The sequence below is a fragment of the Balaenoptera acutorostrata genome, chromosome 19, assembly GCF_949987535.1.
Source record: "Balaenoptera acutorostrata chromosome 19, mBalAcu1.1, whole genome shotgun sequence".
Lineage (NCBI taxonomy): Eukaryota > Metazoa > Chordata > Mammalia > Artiodactyla > Balaenopteridae > Balaenoptera > Balaenoptera acutorostrata.
Window position 1 is genome coordinate 59,311,770 of NC_080082.1, and position 17,597 is coordinate 59,329,366.

Consider the following 17,597-nt stretch of genomic DNA (forward strand, 5'->3'; position numbering starts at 1 on the left):
AGAGCGGGGTTCAAATCCCGACTTTGCCTTTGTAAGTGGCTTCACCCCTGAGCCTCAGCTTTCTTTGCTGTAAAGAGAAGGTTGTACGTGTGTTAGGTTAGGTTGAGTAATGCTGCAATGACAAAGCATCCCAAACTCTCAGTGGGCTGGCAACAGTGAGGATTTAATTGTCATTCATGCTCCATTTTTGGGTTGTCTGTGGCTCTGCTCCACGCAGTCTCCACTTTGGGATAAGCAAACACCTCCTAGCTGAGATGTTGCTGGTATCATGGTAGAGGGAAAAGAGACATGGCAAACCAGGTTCTGGACCTTAAAGCCTCCACTTGGACGTGACACGTGTCACGTTTTGCCCACATTTCATTGCCGAAAACTAGTCATATGATAATTCCTTAGCTCTTAATTCTCCCACTGGGAGGGAACCAAAATGTTTGGTCCACAGTAATACAATATACCACAACGCCTGATGGAACAGTTGGGAGGATTCATGGAGATAATGTCTTTAAAAGTGCATGTTGTAGTGCCTGGCACAAAGTAAGTGCTCAGCTCATGGGGACTAGCATTACTACTGCTATTACTGATACACTTATTTGTTTTGTTGAATGGTGTGTGTGTGTGTGTGTGTGTGTGTGTGTAGGTATAAGGGTCTAAATCTATGGTAATAGAGAAACAGAGGAAGAGGCCCCATCTTTGCACCCTCCATCTCTACTTTAATCATCTGAATGGGAACAGGGAGGAAACTCAGCCCCAGTATTCCAGAAGAAAAAGTGTTTCTGGTAACTGTTAGAAACATAATCAGACCGCCAGAAGTCTGTAAAACCTACCACCTGCTGTGAAACAAGTCAAATTTAAATGTATTATGTATATACATATTTTTTCTGAGACAATGCACAAAGAATACAAAATATTTGTCAAGGTAGAAGAGACTACTAAGAAAAAAATTTGGACCACTGAAAAAAATTAGACAGAGGGTCCCAGTGTCACGATCCATAGTGGTATCCTTGTCTGGTGAGTTCCCAAGACTTGTACCATATGATGATGACAATAGCTGAGGTTATAGAACACTTACAGTGGGCAGCCAATGCGCTAAATTGTTTTGAAAATCAGTTCATTTAATTCTCTCAACAACCCTATGCCATAGGGTCCATTATTATCCCCATTTTACAGATGACATAACTGAGGCATTAAGTCACCCACCTCAGATCATGTGATTGGTCAGTGGTGGAGCTGGGATTTGAACCCAGATCTTCTTGTTCCTGAATCTGTGCTTTTAGTCACTGTAGAAAGCCACCTCCCTGGAGAGCTTTGTAAAAGGACAGATTCCTGGATGCTTCTCCTCCAGGGAAGCATCCAGGAATCTGTGTGTCTCCTGCCTGGAGGTGATTCAAGATGGCAGACTTTGGGGAGCATTCTGACCCACCACATATTTTTGTTACCAGGTCTGTTTTCTCTTATTATTGGGGAGCTAGTTCTCCTCTCTGCATCTCACTTTCTTTAGCTTTTACTGTTCTTTCTGCTTATTTTCTTTAGAACAGCCTGAAAAAAACAAAAAAAGAACAGCCCTATTGAGATATAGTTCACATACCATTCAGTTCACCCATTTAAGGTGTACAATTTTCAGTCGTTTTCAGTATATTCAGAGAGTTGTGAAATCATCACAAAATTAATTTGAAAACATTTTCATCACTGCAGCAAGAAATCTTGTACCCATTAACAGTCTCACTCCCCGCTTCTCCCTTCTCCCAGTCCCAGGCAACCGCTAATTTACTTTCTGTCCCTACGGATTTACCTGTTCTGGACATTCCATATAAACGGAGTCATACACCAGGTGGTCTTTTATGACTGGCCTCGTTAACTTAACATCATGTTTTCAAGATTGATCCACTTTGTAGCATATGTCAGTGCTTCATTCCTTTTTATTGTTGAATAATATTCCATTGTTTGAATCTACCACATTTTATTTATCTATTCATCAGCTGATGGACATTTGGGTTGTTTCCACTTTGGGGTTTTCTTTCCACTTGGTTTATAAAGAGAGGATGCCTTTCCAAGCCAGTTTATTTTTCCTGTTAGCTTTCTGAATTTATTATTATTTGTATTATTCATTTTTCTGTTTCTGATTTGAGGTCAGAATTAAGAGTTAGGATGAAACTGGGACAGAGGATCAGAACTCAGGTGAGAAGGGTCAGAGATACGAGTGGACCTAGAAGCTTAGAATTCAGATATGGCTGTACAGTCAGAGATCAGATATAGGGAAGGAAGAGTTATCTGAGAAAACTGTGCTGGATAATCTGATATCAGAATTTATGGGTTAGAAGTTAATATTCAGGGATGGAGTTGTCAAACCTGGGGAACCAAGGCCATGAAAGTGAGGGGGTCAGAGGTCATATTTGAGGGCCAGAGGTCAGATAGATGGTCCAAGGTCAGACAGAGAGTCAGAGGTTGTGAAGGTGAAAGAAGAGGGACTTGGAGACAAAAGACAGACGAGAGTCAGAGGTCAGACCAGAGGCCAGAGGTCAGAAAGGTGGAAAAAGTCAGAGGTGCAAGCTCAGCAGTCTTGATGGTAGGAGATTTCAGAGGTCAGAAATTAGATACAGGGGTCAAAAGTCAAGGTGATGGCGGACATCAGACTTAGTTTCAGGTCAGGCAGGGTCAGAAGTCGTGAAGGTGGGGAATGTCTGGAAAGGAGGATGAGGAGGATATGAAAGTTTAGAGGTCCTGATAATGGTGACAGTCAGGTGCAGAGGTCAGATTGAGCCCTTCTCCCTTCTCTCCCTCTCTCCCCCAGGACCACAGACCCTCCTGAGAAGACGCCCTTGGGGGTGTTGAGGCCGCCCAGCCGCAGGAGCTGCTGTGGGGGGTGCCCCCAGCGCCTGCGCCGCTGGCCCCAGTTCTGGGGAGCACCGGTGACTTCCTTCATGGGCAACGTGGTCAGCTACCTCCTCTTCCTGTTGCTCTTCGCCCACGTGCTGCTCATTGACTTCCAGCCCGAGACGCCCAGCGCCCTGGAGCTGCTGCTCTACTTCTGGGCCTTCACCCTGCTCTGCGAGGAGTTCCGCCAGGGGCTGGGTGGCGGCTTGGGCAGCCTGGCCATGGGGGCCCCCAGGACTGACTCCCACCAGGCCCCACTGCGCCGCCGCCTGCACCTCTACCTCTCAGATGCCTGGAACCAGTGCGACTTGGTGGCCCTCACCTGCTTCCTCCTGGGCGTGGGCTGCCGGTGAGTGCCCTGTGACCTTACACTCCCAGCCCATGGCGACCTCTGACCCTTCCTTCCTGGGGGTGGGGGGGTGGGAGTGGGGATGGGGGTGAGGGGTGGGGTTGGGGGTCTCAACTCTTGGCTTCCCTGCGGCAGGCAGAGGCTAAATCCAACTCCACTTATTCTTTTCTTTTTTTCATTGAGGTATAGTTGATGTACAATATTATATAAGTTGCAGGTATACATATAGTGATTCACAGTTTTAAAATAACTTTGCTTATTCTTTTTTTTTTTTAAATTAATTAATTAATTAATTTGGCTGCATTCGGTCTTCGTTGCGGTGCGCAGGCTTCTCATTGCGGCGGCTTCTCTTGTTGCGGAGCACGGGCTCTAGGCGCGCAGACTTCAGTAGTTTTGGCTCGCGGGCTCCAGAGCGCAGGCTCAGTAGTCGTGGCGCACGGGCTTAGTTGCTCTGCGGCATGTGGGATCTTCCCAGACCAGGGCTTGAATCCGTGTCCCCTGCATTGGCAAGCGGATTCTTAACCACTCCGCCACCAGGGAAGCCCCTGCTTATTCGTAAAAAAAAAAAAAAAAAAAAAAATCCCATCTTGATTGAAAGTACTGCCTAAAGATGTTCTGTAAGCCATTTGCTCACATGTGGATATCTGGCTTTAGGGCTGATAGGATAGAATGAGGACCCCACTGCTCTTCATTCTAGATCTGGACTTTACAGGATGTTTCTCTAGTCCTCAACATGGCCCTGCAGCTGCACCCCTGTCCTGGACCCCAGACATCAGGCCACACACCAAGTGCCACCCTCACCTCCTCCCTCCTCTTCCTCTACAGCCCTGGGTCCCAGGCCCCGTCCTCCTGGCCCCTGACTTTCTCTGTCTCATCCCCCTGTTTACCTCCACGCCTGCCTCTCCCACCTGGACCCTCGCCCCAGCCTCTCTTCCCTCCAATCCATCCCCCACAGGGCCCACAAGGGTCTTTCTACACCCAGAGCTGGCCTGTCTCTCCCTGCTTCTTGGGGCTCTCCAGCGCCCATGCACAGAGTCTCAGCCCCTGCCCTTCTCTGCCAGGGCTGCCTCCCTGATTTCTTTCTCTTTTCTTCATTTACACTCTGGCTTGTCTGAGAGCGACTTGCAGTTCCTTCTTCACAAGGCCAGTGGTTTTGACCGTGATCCTTGGTATTTTGAATCTGCGTAATTATAAAATTGCAATCAGAATTTTACCAGTACTGACGGATTCTTACCAAGGAACTATTTTCTAGTTACTTTAAACTGCCTTGATTGATTTTACATTGCAGGGCAGTGAAAGTAGCTTCAATTATTTTCTATTTCAGTTTCTGAAATTATTTCAACTTGATTAATTATTATTTGGGTTAAGTTTTACAACAAATATTTGGTTCAACGTTTGTGTTTTTGTCTGTATCAAACTTTGCCAAAATCTAGGGTCTGTGTTTGTGAATTTTACTTTGTGGCTTTTATTTCTTGCATGTCCGGTTTTCCTGGGTCAAATTTCATAATTTTAAATTTCATCAGGGAGGCCTCAATGCTTTGTCAACTTTTTACTCCATAAAAATCTTGACTGTTTCTGCTTATTTCTTAGCTAATTTACAAAAAAACTAACTGTGAGGAATTACCCTCAACTATTTTCTGTTGCCCAGACTGGGCTATATAATGTTAGCTCATTTCTTCCATAGTTTCTAGATTGTATTGTGTGGTGCCAGAGAGAGGGCAAAGGGCAAATCAAAATGTCCTCGGGAATAAATTGTGTTGTCTTTGGGTCTTGGCACATGCTGTTTCCCCTTCCTGAAACACTTTTCCCTCCTCTCCTTGGCCAAGCCAACTCCTACACTTCCTCTCAGCCTCAGCTTTGCTGTCTCTGCCTCTGGAGGTCTTCCTTTCTCCTAGCCAGACTCTGGGTCTCTTCTTTGTGTTCCTCTAACATCCTGAGAGTCCCCCCAATAGTGTTTTGACCATGGCTTTTGCTGTCTCTCTCCTCACACAAGATTATAAACTCCTCAAGCCACATCTATCTTGTCTCCCAGCAACTTAAAACATCTTTGAATATAGTCTGTGCCCAAAGAAATGCAGAAGTGCGTCCTTATTGAACAAGATTATATTCAAATGAAGACGAGCATAGAACAGAAACGGATTATCTTCCTCAGCCATTTCAAGCTTCCTCCTTTTCTCAGCAGTTACCTCCATCAACAGTTTGGTGCACATCCTGCCTGTTCTTTTTCTATGCATTTACCTACTTCTTTTATACACAGATATTATACACAGATGATACTATATTTTATTATTCTTTTGCAACCTCTTCTTTTCCTCTGTAATATGTCCTGACATTCTTTCCATGTCAGTATTTGCAAATATTCCTTATTCTTTAAAAATGTTGCATCAGATTCCTGAAGAAGGGGTTTTAGTCTTCGCTGGCTAAGGCAGACAAGACAGACTTCTTCTTGCCAGATTTAATAAATGAATGAATTCCTTTCATGAGGCAGTGGGACAAAAATTCTGAACTTCAAGAGATAGAATTAGGCCAAAAATTTCTCTACAAAGCGTCTTTCATTTTCTACTTGAGATAACATGAAGTTATAATCAGATATTAGCTGCTCTGTGTCCAGTACTCTGATGGTGAGTTGTTTTTTTGTTTTTTTGTTTTTAAATAAAGTCCTAGCTGTTAGGACACCACTGCTTTTTTTTTTTTTTTTTTTAAAGTTTTACTTGATTTTATTTATTTATTTATTTTATTTTTGGCTGTGTTGGGTCTTCGGTTCGTGCGAGGGCTTTCTCCAGTTGCGGCAAGCGGGGGCCACTCTTCATCGCGGTGCGGGGACCGCTCTTCATCGCGGTGCGCGGGCCTCTCTCTATCGCGGCCCCTCCCGTCGCGGGGCACAGGCTCCAGACGCGCAGGCTCAGCAATTGTGGCTCACGGGCCCAGCCGCTCCGCGGCATGTGGGATCTTCCCAGACCAGGGCTCGAACCCGTGTCCCCTGCATTGGCAGGCAGATTCTCAACCACTGCGCCACCAGGGAAGCCCGACACCACTGCTTTTGAAGAGAGCAGACAAAGAACTTTGTGGTCACAACCTAGTGACTATTTATAGGGGATGAAGTGTCCTGACACCCCCTTTTATAATCTGGATGGCTGACAGCAATGACCCCCTACTCTTTTCTCAGTTGACACACTGAGAGGTATGCTTCCTCTGTGCTGTGTTAAAAATGGTACAAAGTAATTCGACATGAATAATTTATTCAAACAGCAAGATAAGAAAGTTTTGTAGAACACTGTGCTTCTGTTTATTCCTTGTATTTTGTATAAAGTATCTTCTGAGAGGAAAGGGCTAGGACCATGTGCTACCACCCTTTAGGAATACCAGTGATAGACATTTTTGTCAAGCTCATCGTTTTTTAGGTGGGGGAAGAATTATCGGACAGGAAAAAAAAATGCCAAAAATCTCATTTTACACGGGAGAAATTTCCCATGTTCTCCAGAATTGAATGGATGAATCGTTTTATTTTGCCAATCCCTTCCGGATGGACATTTCAGTTGTTTCTAATTTTTTATTATTCCAAAGTAATAACAGTTTACATCTGAGATGTCAAAGGGTATGTGTATTCTTGATGTGGATAGCTTTCCTTGTAAAATAGCTTCTTCCGGCTACACACCCACCATCTGGGTAAGACACTGCCCCCTTGAGGACATGCTTGATGACACCTGATATTTTCAATCTTTAAAATTTTGTAGCTCTCAATTTAACCTTTACATGTTTTGCCAATCTGATGGGGAAAATGACCTCTCCTTGTTTTAATTTATGCATCCCTGACTCCTAGTTGGGTAAGTTGGGCATCTTTCATATCTCATGGCACATGTACTCTGTCAACTATCTTTTCATATCCTTTGCCCCAGTTTTTAATTTATTGTGTTCATCCATCTCTTGCATGTATATATTTTTTGGTAGGTGCTCTCCTTATACTCTGGATCCCAATCCTTGGTGGTTTTGTTCTAAGTATCTTCTTACAGTCTGCAGCTTGTCTTTTCACTTTTGTATGTTCTTTAAACATTCTTTTATTCTTTAACTTTTCATTTCGAAAAACCCCGAGACATAAAAAAATGTTGCAAAAACCGCACAGAGAATTCATCCAGATCCCCCAAATGTTAACATCTTATATTATCAGAACCAGGAAATTTTATTTAAATTTCATCAGTTGTCCACTGATGTTCTTTTTCTGGATCAGGAGCCAATCCAGGATTCCATGTTGCCTTTAGTTGTCATGTCTCCTTAATTGTCTCTAATCTGGGACAGTTTTTCAGTCCATCTTTGGCTTTTATGATCTTAACACTTTTGAACAGTCCAGACCAGTTATTTTGTAGAATTTGCCTCTGTTTAAATTTGTCTGGTATTCCCTCCTGATCAAATTTAGGCTATGTATTTTTGGCAGAAAATTTTGCCTTTCTCTGTCCATCGTATTTATGTTATCTTTTAATACACATAAGTTTTATATTTCAAAATAGTTAAATATTCAGTCTTTTCCTTTATTATGATTTTGTGTCTTGTATATGACTCTTTTTCTTATATGACATTTATCTTATGTCAAGCTTATGAAGAAATTCTTCTATATTTTCTTACTAAGATTTTGATGTTTTCCCTTTTACTCTAGGTTTTTAATCCCTTCAAAGTTAAAGTACATGATGCAAAATAGAGACATAATTTTTATTTTCCCCATAGGGATTGCTGATGTTATTCACCATTTGACCTTCCTCTGTGAATTGTGTGTTATCCTTTATCCGATTTCCTGTTAGGTCGTTTGTCTTCTGCTTATTGGTTTGCTGGAACTCTCTATATTTTGCCTTTTATAGGTTGGACAAATATTCCTGCAGTTTTCACAACTTGATTGCTACAGGGACCTCCCAGCTTTTTGCTAAGGCCATTGTTCATGCAGCCATTATTTAATGGGTACCAGCGCCCTGCGTGGCCCAGCTTGGCACTGTCATGGGTGCCAAATTTTAAATCTGAGTAAACCCCGGGTGAATCGGAGGTGTGGGGGGGTCCCAGTTCTGGCCCTGGGGAGGCCACATCCTCACCTTCAGCCTGGTGTTGGGAAGACTCGGGGTTTTCCTTTGCACCCTGTAACCCTTGAGTGACCCCTGCCACGTCACCCATACCCCAGGCTGACCGCAGGACTGTATGACCTGGGCCGTACTGTCCTCTGCCTCGACTTCATGATCTTCACGGTGAGGCTGCTGCACATCTTCACAGTCAACAAACAGCTAGGGCCCAAGATCGTCATGGTGAACAAGATGGTGAGGGGTGCGGTAGGGCTTGTGTGGGCGGGGCCAGAGGAGGAAAGGGGCGGAGCCAGGAAAGGTGTCGTGGACTCTGGAACGCAATGTCAGGGAAGGAGGCGGGGCTTTGGATGCAGAGGCGGGGCCAGAGTAGGGAAGGGCAGGGCCCGGATTGGTCTCATCTTCCTCTTCTGCAGATGAAGGATGTGTTCTTCTTCCTCTTCTTCCTTGGCGTGTGGCTGATTGCCTACGGGGTGGCCACGGAGGGGCTCCTTCGGCCCCAGGACCGTAACCTCGCGAATATCCTGCGCCGGGTCTTCTACCGGCCCTACCTGCAGATCTTTGGGCAGATCCCCCAGGAGGACATAGACGGTGAGGAGGGATGAGAGGGCGTGACACCCTCCCTCTGAGTACCCCCTCTCTCTCCCCGATCTCTGGGCCTCTGGCCCCTCCTCTTTCTCTTTGCGTCTCTGTTCCCCCCTCTTTCTGGGATTCTGTCTCCCTCTCTGCTCTCCCATGCCCGTCTGGATTTCTGTCTTTCTTAGGTCTCTGTCTCTCTGGCTCCATCTCTATCTCCCTTTACAGCGGGCCTCATGAAGCCCGACAACTGTTCATCGGAGAAGGGCTTATGGGCGCGCCCCTCAAGGACCCAGGCAGGCTCCTGCGTCTCGCTTTATGCCAACTGGCTGGTGTTGGTCCTCCTCGTCATCTTCCTGCTCGTGGCCAACATCCTGCTGGTCAATTTGCTCATCGCGATGTTCAGGTGAGTCCCCACTGCTCTCTGATGATCTGACCTCATCTGGGTGACCTCACCCAGCATGACCCTTGACCCCAGCGTGATTCTCGATCCCAGCTTGACCCTTGACCCCAGCATGATTTTTTTTTTAATTAATTAATTAATTTTTTTCTGTGTTGGGTCTTCATTTCTGTGTGTGGGCTTTCTCTAGTTGCGGCAAGCGGGGGCCACTGTTCATCGCGGTGCATGGGCCTCTCACTGCTGCAGCCTCTCTTGTTGCGGAGCACAAGCTCCAGATGCACAGGCTCAGTAGTTGTGGCTCACGGGCCTAGTTGCTCCGCGGCATGTGGGATCTTCCCAGACCAGGGCTCGAACCCATGTCCCCTGCATTGGCAGGCAGATTCTCAACCACTGTGCCACCAGAGAAGCCCCCCCAGCATGATTCTTGATCCCAGTCTAAGCAATTCTAGTTTTAGTCTCTGAACTCTGATTCAAATCTAATGCTGGCTTGTCCCAAACCCAGTTAGAGTCTGCTCCTGACCTGGCCTTTGGAATCTGATCTGCTCTCTGAGCCCAGGCTGAAGATTAAAAATTTTTTTTATTGTGGCAAAATATATATAACAAAATTTGCCATCATCACCATTTTTAAGTGCACAATGCAGTGACATTAATTACATTTATAATGTTGTACAACCATCACCACTATCTATTTCCAAAACATTTTCATCACGCCAAACAAAGTGTGTACCCATTAAGCAAGGGTAACGCCTCATTTTCCCCTCCCCCACCCAGTTCCTGGTAACCTCTAATTTACTTTCTGTGTCTATGAATCTACCTCTTGGAGGTGATTCATGTAAGTGAAATCATACAATATTTGTCCTGTTGTGTCTGGCATAATGTTTTCATTGTGCAATCACATTGTAGCATGTACCGCCACTCCATTTCTTTTTATGGCTGAATAATACTGATGTATTGTTATAAGGCATTTTGTTGATCCATTCATCTGATGATGGAAACTTGGGTTGGTTCCATCTTTTGGTTATTGTGGATGATGCTGCAATGAACATTGCTGTTCACAAATCTGTTTGAGTCTCCGTTTTTTATTTCTTTTGGGTATATTTCTAGAATAGAATGCTGGGTCATATGGTAATTCTATGTTTAGCCTTTCCTTACTAACAGTTGTTATTTTCCTTATTAAGAGGTTCTAGCTATTCTAGTGGGCATGAACTGGTTATTTCATTGTGGTTTTGATTTGTATTTTCCTAATGACTGGTGACACTGAGCATCTTTCCATGGACTTATTGCCCATTTGCACATCTTTAAAGAAATGTCTGTTCAAATACTTTGCCCATTTTTAAAAATAAATTTATTTATTTTATTTATTTTTATTTTTGGCTGTGTTGGGTCTTCATTGCTGCACGCAGGCTTTCTCTAGTTGCAGCGAGCAGGGGCTACTCTTTGTTGCGGTGTGCGGGCTCCTCATTGCGGTGGCTTCTCTTGTTGCGGAGCATGGGCTCTAGGCGTGCGGGCTTCAGTAGTTGTAGCACGTGGGCTCAGTAGTTGTGGCTCACGGGCTCTAGAGCACAGGCTCAGTAGTTGTGGCACACAGGCTTAGTTGCTCCGTGGCATGTGGGATCTTCCTGGACCAGGGCTCGAACCCGTGTCCCCTGCATTGGCAGGCGGATTCTTAACCACTGCACCACCAGGGAAGCCCCCTTTGCCCGTTTTTTAAATTGAGTTGTTTGTATTTTAGTGTTGAGTTGTAGCAGTTCTTTATTCTGGATATTAAACTCCTATCACATATATAATTTGCAAATATTTTCTCCCATTCTGTTGGTTGTCTTTTCCTTTTCTTGATAATATCCTTTGATTCTTAAAAGTTTATTTATTTATTTATTTATTTGGCTGTGCCACACAGCTTGCGGGATCTTAGCTCCCTGACCAGGGATTGAACCAGCATCCCCTGCATTGCAAGATGGATTCTTAACCACTGGACCACCAGGGAAGTCCCTGGGATTTTCTATTTCTATATGTAGGCTATATCATCTGTCAATGGAGACAGTTTTACTTCTTCCTTTCCAATTTGGATGCCTTTTAGTTCTTTTTCTTGCTTGCTGTGGCTAGAACTTCCAGTATAATGAATAGAAGTGGTGAAAGTGGGCATTCTTTTTTTTTTTTAATATTTCTTTATTTTTTTGCCTGCGTAGGGTCTTAGTTGCGGCATGCGGGCTCTTTGTTGTGGCACGCGGGTTTTTCTCTCTCTAGTTGTGGTGCGCAGGTTCCAAAGCGTGTGGGCTCTGTAGTTTGCGGCACGAGGGATCTCTCGATGAGGTGCAGGAGCTCAGTAGTTGTGGTGTGCGAGCTTAGTTGCCCTGCGGCATGTGGGATCTTAGTTCCCCGACCAGGGATCGAACCCACGTCCCCTGCATTGGAAGGCAGATTCTTTACCACTGGGCAACCAGGGAAGTCCCGAAAGTGGGCATTCTTGTCTTGTTCTTGATCTTTGGGGAACGTTTTCAGTCTTTTTTCATTGAGTATGATGTTAGCTGTGGGTTTTTCGTAAGTACCTTTTATCATGTTGAAGAAGTTTCCTTCTACTTCTACTTTTCTGAGCTTTTGTTTTGTTTTGTTTGTTTGTTTGTAACCATGAAAGGGTGTTGGATTTTGTCAAATGCCTTTTCTGTGTCTCCATGTCAGTTGAGATGATCACATGGTTTTTTTCCTATGTTCTATTAAGGTAGTATATTACATTGATTGATTTTTGTATGTTGAACCACCCTTGCATTCCTTGCATATATCCCACTTACAATCCTTTCAATATGTTGTTAAATTAGGTTTCTAGTATTTTGTTGAGGATTTTTGCATGTATATTCATAAAGGATATTGGTCTGTAGTTTTCTCGTGATATCTTTATCTGACTTTGATATCATCATGGTAATGCTGGCCTCATAGAATGAATTGGGAAGTGTTCTCTCCTCTTCAATTTTTTGGAAGAGTTTGAGAAGGATTGGTGTTAAATCTTTTTAAAATGTTTGGTAGGGCTTCCCTGGTGGCGCAGTGGTTGAGAGTCCGCCTGCCAATGCAGGGGACACGGGTTCGAGACCTGGTTTGGGAAGATCCCACATGCCGCGGAGCGGCTGGGCCCCGTGAGCCACAATTACTGAGCCTGCGCGTCTGGAGCCTGTGCTCCGCAACAAGAGAGGCCGCGACAGTGAGAGGCCCGCGCACCGCGATGAAGAGTGGCCCCCGCTTGCCACAACTAGAGAAGGTTCTCCCACAGAAACGAAGACCCAACACAGCCATAAATAAATAAATAAATAAATTTAAAATGTTTGGTAGAATTCACCAGTCAAACCATCTGGTCCTGGGCTTTTTTTGTTGGGACATTTTAAATTAGTGATTCAATCTCTTTACTTGTTATAGGTCTTTTGAGATTGTCCTGTTTCTTCTTGAGTCAGTTTAGGTAATTTGTGTGTTTCTAGCAATTTGTCCATTTCATCTAGGTTATCTAATTTGTTAGTGTACAATTATTAATAGCATTCTCTTATAATCCTTTTTATTTCTATAAGGTTGATAGTAGTGTCCCCATTTTCATTTCCTATTTTATTATTTGTGTCCAGGCTGACTTTTGAACCTGACTCCAATCTCTACTTAATTCATGATAGCTTTCCCAACTTGACCTATGACATCTGACCCTGGACACTCCTAACCCAGCTACTAATTGCGTCCTGTAATAACCTCCAACTTTATTGATCTTGACATCTGCCTGCTGCCTTGGGCTTCAAACAGATATTGCCTGACAGCTAATCTTCATCCTCTCTTCCTGAAGGGGCGTTGACCTCCAGTGACCCTTGATCTCTGGTCCCCACAGCTATACCTTCGGCAAAGTACAGGGCAACAGCGACCTCTACTGGAAGGCGCAGCGCTACAGCCTCATCCGGGAATTTCACTCTCGGCCCGCACTGGCTCCGCCTCTCATCGTCATCTCGCACGTGCTCTCCCTCATCCGTCGATTGCGCAGGCGCCGGGCCAGCTTGACACCTAAAGCAGTCGTCGAGCATTTTCGTGAGAGGCCGGCTTGGCCCAAAAGAGAGAAACCTAGGGGGCGGAACCTGGAGAGAAAGAAGAGCATGTATAGGCTGGAGGAGGACGCCCAGGAGCACTAGTGGGCAGGGCTTAGTCTGTCAGGGAGCTGGGCGTGGGATATTAGTGGGAGGCCTAGAACGGCGAAGGGGCGTGGTCTGGGAGATCACCAAAGCTCATGGTTTTGGTTGGGGAAGCTGGGTCTAGGAGCGGGCGAGCCCTTTGACTCGAGGATGGGCGAGCCCTTTGACTCTCTCCTGACCCCACTGTCCAGGGGTCCACCTCTCGAAGGAAGCAGAGCGGAGGCTGTTGACGTGGGAGTCAGTGCAAAAGGAGAATTTCCTGCTGGAGCAAGCTCGGGACAAGCGGGAGAGCGACTCTGAAAGTCTGAAGCGCACATCGCAGAAGTGAGGGCGGGGCCTGGCTCTGGCGGGGCTTTTGGCTTCAGGAATCGATCCCATGATTTAGATCCTGCAAAGACCCAGGCTAGAGGCGGAGCCTGCGGGGACAGGGTCCTAGAATGCTAGGGAGGAAAGCTGAACTACAGAGGGCGGGTCTTCGAAGGTGGGCGGGGCTGGTAGGCTGCAGGCACTGACCTGAAACCCTGGATCCCCAGGGTGGACACAGCATTGCAGCAGCTGAGACAGATCCGCGAGTACGAGCAGCGTCTGAAAGGACTGGAACAGGAGGTGAGGACCCCGGGCCAGGCTGGGGGAGTATGGCTGGGATGAGGGGCAGTAGGGTTCCAGTCTGGTGCCCTGATGTCCTCCCTGCTCCCCAGGTCCAGTACTGTAGCCGTGTCCTGGGCTGGGTAGCTGAGGCCCTGAGCCGCTCTGCATTACTTCCCCCAGGGGGGCCGCTGCCCCCAGCCTCACCTGGGCCTAAAGGTCAGTGTGTGTGGTGTACCTGTGTGTATCTCTGGCATCTATCACTACCTACGTCTGTGTCCCTGCTTTCCGGGTCTCTCTTCCCCTATCTCTGAGTGTTTTTCTCTTTAACTGGCTTTCCTTAGTCCCTGGTTCACTCTCGGTCTCCTTTCGGCTTTTTGTACATCTTTGTTTTTACCAGTCTCTTTATTTCTTCTGTCTTCGCCTCTATGCCCACCACCTCTTCTCTCTTACCCCAGACTGAGCCCTGCTGGTGGACTTCAAAAGAGTAGCTGCCATAGGGAGTTTTGCTCCCAGAGTAAGGCCTAGCAGGTCCTTGACCCCTGCACCTGGTGACCTTGTCCTTGAGGTGAACCTCATGCCCATGGACTACCACCTCGGCCGCTGTCACGATCACTGCAGGGAGTGTCATCCATACAAACCACAGCAGGCTTGGATCCTCCCAGAACCAGCCCTACTCTGGAAGCATGAGCCTCTGAAGCCCAGGTATTGCCTCTCAAGGCTGTACCACAGCCTGCTGGGCTGGAGAAGGCTGCAGGGTCCTTGAGGTACCAGAGCCCACTCACAGCTCCCTACACTGGGGAAATAAAGCCATTTGAGAGGAGTAGTGTCTGGATGCTTGATTCTTGGGGAACTGGTGGGTGTCTAGATCCTTTGGGGATGGGGGCTGAAGCTGGGGGTGTGTTTGGGGTCCTTGGTTCGTTTGCTGCTTTCTTTCAGGTATCCCCCGGCTGTTTTTTCCTCTCAGCCCCACTATTCCTGTGTGACTCAGGCCCAGCACCTCTTGTCTGCACTATTTTGATGACTCTCACTTCAGTGGGATAAGAACCCCAACCATCTGTACCCCCCCCCCATTCCTGCCTACCAATGAAAGAAGAACTCAGAGATAAAAAGTAAGAGTATTTCCTGGGGGCTTCCCTGGTGGCGCAGTGGTTGAGAATCTGCCTGCCAATGCAGGGGACACGGGTTCGAGCCCTGGTCTGGGAAGATCCCACATGCCGCGGAGCAACTAGGCCCGTGAGCCACAATTACTGAGCCTGCGCATCTGGAGCCTGTGCTCCGCAATAAGAGAGGCCGCGATGGTGAGAGGCCCGCGCACCGCGATGAAGAGTGGCCCCCACTTGCCGCAACTAGAGAAAGCCCTCGCACAGAAACGAAGACTCAACACAGTCATAAATAAATAAATAAATAAAAGAACGTGAATTTCTTTAAAAAAAAAAAAAAAAGAGTATTTCCTGGAGTGGGGGTGGGTGCTGTGTACATCTGCTTTGGCAATAGGGGAACAGATGATGCAAATTTGAGTAGATAACTGCCTATGTGTCTTTAAAAAGTCTAATTAGTGGAAAATTGCAGGCCACGCACGCACGGAATTGAGGCAAATATGCATCATTATACATGCCGTTTAACTAAACAACCCATAACAAACTAAACTGGTAATGACAAGGTTGAACTGACAGCAATTATTAGTAAAATAGCAAAAAAGCCACCAACAACCAACACATCCAAAAATGCAAACCGAAACATCCTTTTTCCAAATTGGAGGAATTCCAACTGTCTGCCACTTTGGATGCAGAGTAGCTTTGAAATATTGCCAAGTGTTTTGTGGCAACCAGATTTCTCTGGAAGATGCTGAATCAATTCTCACTAACCCAAGTAGTAATAACAACAGTAATGACGATGGTGGCAACAACAACAGCAGCTAACACGAGTGCTATGTGTCTGGCATTGTGTTTAAGTTCTTCCCAGGTGCTAAGTCAAGGAATTCTCATGGCAACCATATATTAGGTAGGTACTAATGTCTCCGTTTGCAGATAAGAAAACTGAGGCACAGATAAAAGTTAAGTGACTCACACAAGGTCTCACAGCTAGAAAGTGGCTGAGTTTGAATAGGAATCTGGGCCATCTGGATCCAGAGCCTTTGTAAAGCACTAATTTATATTTAGAAATGTTAAATGCTACAAAGCCCTAGGAATTCACTCAGTGGGCATGCTGCTTTATTAAGCTGTTGTCTCTCAGCTCCAAATCTGCCCTTCTGTATACTCAGCTCTGTGATGCTGGGGCTGGGACTCCACAAGCCTCATTTGTTTTGCCAGCTGGGTTCCTATTAGACTCTGCCTAGAGGGGGCGCTAGAGGGAGAACGGTGACTGGAGGAGGAAGAGGGGATTTGCTGCTTCCCGTTCCTGAGCGTAGCCCCAGAGCTTTGCTTTATCTGGTTGCAGCTTTCAGCTTCCCCCGCCCCAGCACTCCCACAAGTTCCGTTTATGCCCTCAGTCACACCTGCTCCATCCAAGCAGCCCCTTTTCCTAGCCTGAGTTTCAGCTCCCAGGGGCGCGTCTCCAAGAGTTTAGGTTCTGATAACTCTGTTCTCTTCCATTTGTCTCTCCAGTCCTGGGGGTGATATTTGCTTCGTGCAGTTTACTATTTCTGTGCTAACTCTGCTTCTTTCTATTTCTTTCCCAGTTTTCTGAGACCCGTTTAATATATCTGAGACCCCTGTATTAATTTATTTCTGTTGAAATATCTGTATAACAGGAAAACGCCAGGTCTGGCAGGTAGAAATCTGACATGAGTCATCATAATGGAGAGATACAACCTCCACTTCATTTCCACACATAAATCAGTTTGGAAACCAAAAGTCCTGTAATTGAAGAGGAGGCTAGGCGCTCGAGGAATTACAAAATACTGCTAAAATTCATATTTAAATCTTTCTTACTTGTATATTTTCCCGCAGTGAACCTATTTCACTTCTCTGTTGCACGGCCCTAGTGCAGTGGGAATCCTGGCCCCTTAAAATGACAATTGGTGACCACAAATGTCTCCACTTGTCTTGATGCTGTGTTTTTGGAAGCCACACAGAGTTTAACTGGGCCATTACAAAGGTGGAAGATATTTCCTTTTAGGAGTGAGGAGGACCTCTTGCAGGTCACCAGCAAGGCCAGTAAGTGACTGGGTGTCCATTAACCAAGAGTGAGCAGCATAGCCATGATCTGCTACTCTAGGGTCCTCTGGAGGGGTTGCTGAGGGCACGGGACAGCTGTGGCATTCACTAGCCTGTGGTCCAAAAGAACCCGTAAGATATCTGCTCCAGTCTCAGATGTGGGAAGGGAGTGACTGTCAGTAGAATATGTAAGCCACTAAAATCTTAAACAAATAGGTCATTTGAAAGAGAGGTGTATTTTACACAGAAAAGAAAACTCCAGATAAGAAGCTGCAGGTCATCAGAGAAACAGAGGCAGCAGGGTGGAGTGAGGACTCAAGAATGCATGTGAAAAAAAAAAAAAAAGAATGCATGAGCTTTGTGACGGCTGAGGACCTGCTACATTAAAGGGACAAGTGGGGCTAGAGAAGACAGCTGTAAAGGCTGCTCAAAGCTGCCGCCAAAAACTGGAATGGATTTGGT

At 46.0% G+C, this 17,597-nt stretch overlaps 1 protein-coding gene across 6 annotated transcripts in view; it reads left to right on the forward strand.

The window, feature by feature from the left end:
* The window catches only part of TRPM4 (transient receptor potential cation channel subfamily M member 4), a 37,595-nt gene extending 22,797 nt beyond the window's left edge, over window positions 1-14,798 (forward strand). For 5 of the 6 annotated variants that reach the window (XM_007168276.2, XM_007168275.2, XM_007168278.2 and 2 more), the window contains 9 exons: window positions 2,786-3,217; window positions 8,376-8,508; window positions 8,688-8,862; window positions 9,076-9,253; window positions 13,098-13,291; window positions 13,584-13,716; window positions 13,926-13,998; window positions 14,091-14,196; window positions 14,436-14,798. In XM_007168276.2, coding sequence (XP_007168338.2) covers window positions 2,786-3,217; window positions 8,376-8,508; window positions 8,688-8,862; window positions 9,076-9,253; window positions 13,098-13,291; window positions 13,584-13,716; window positions 13,926-13,998; window positions 14,091-14,196; window positions 14,436-14,440 — 1,429 coding nt within the window. In that variant the 3' untranslated portion in view covers window positions 14,441-14,798. Of the gene's footprint in view, window positions 1-2,785; window positions 3,218-8,375; window positions 8,509-8,687; window positions 8,863-9,075; window positions 9,254-13,097; window positions 13,392-13,583; window positions 13,717-13,925; window positions 13,999-14,090; window positions 14,197-14,435 lie in introns of those variants that run through there. The other variant, XM_007168277.2, reaches the window with a different exon arrangement.
* Window positions 14,799-17,597: the final 2,799 nt, after the last annotated feature.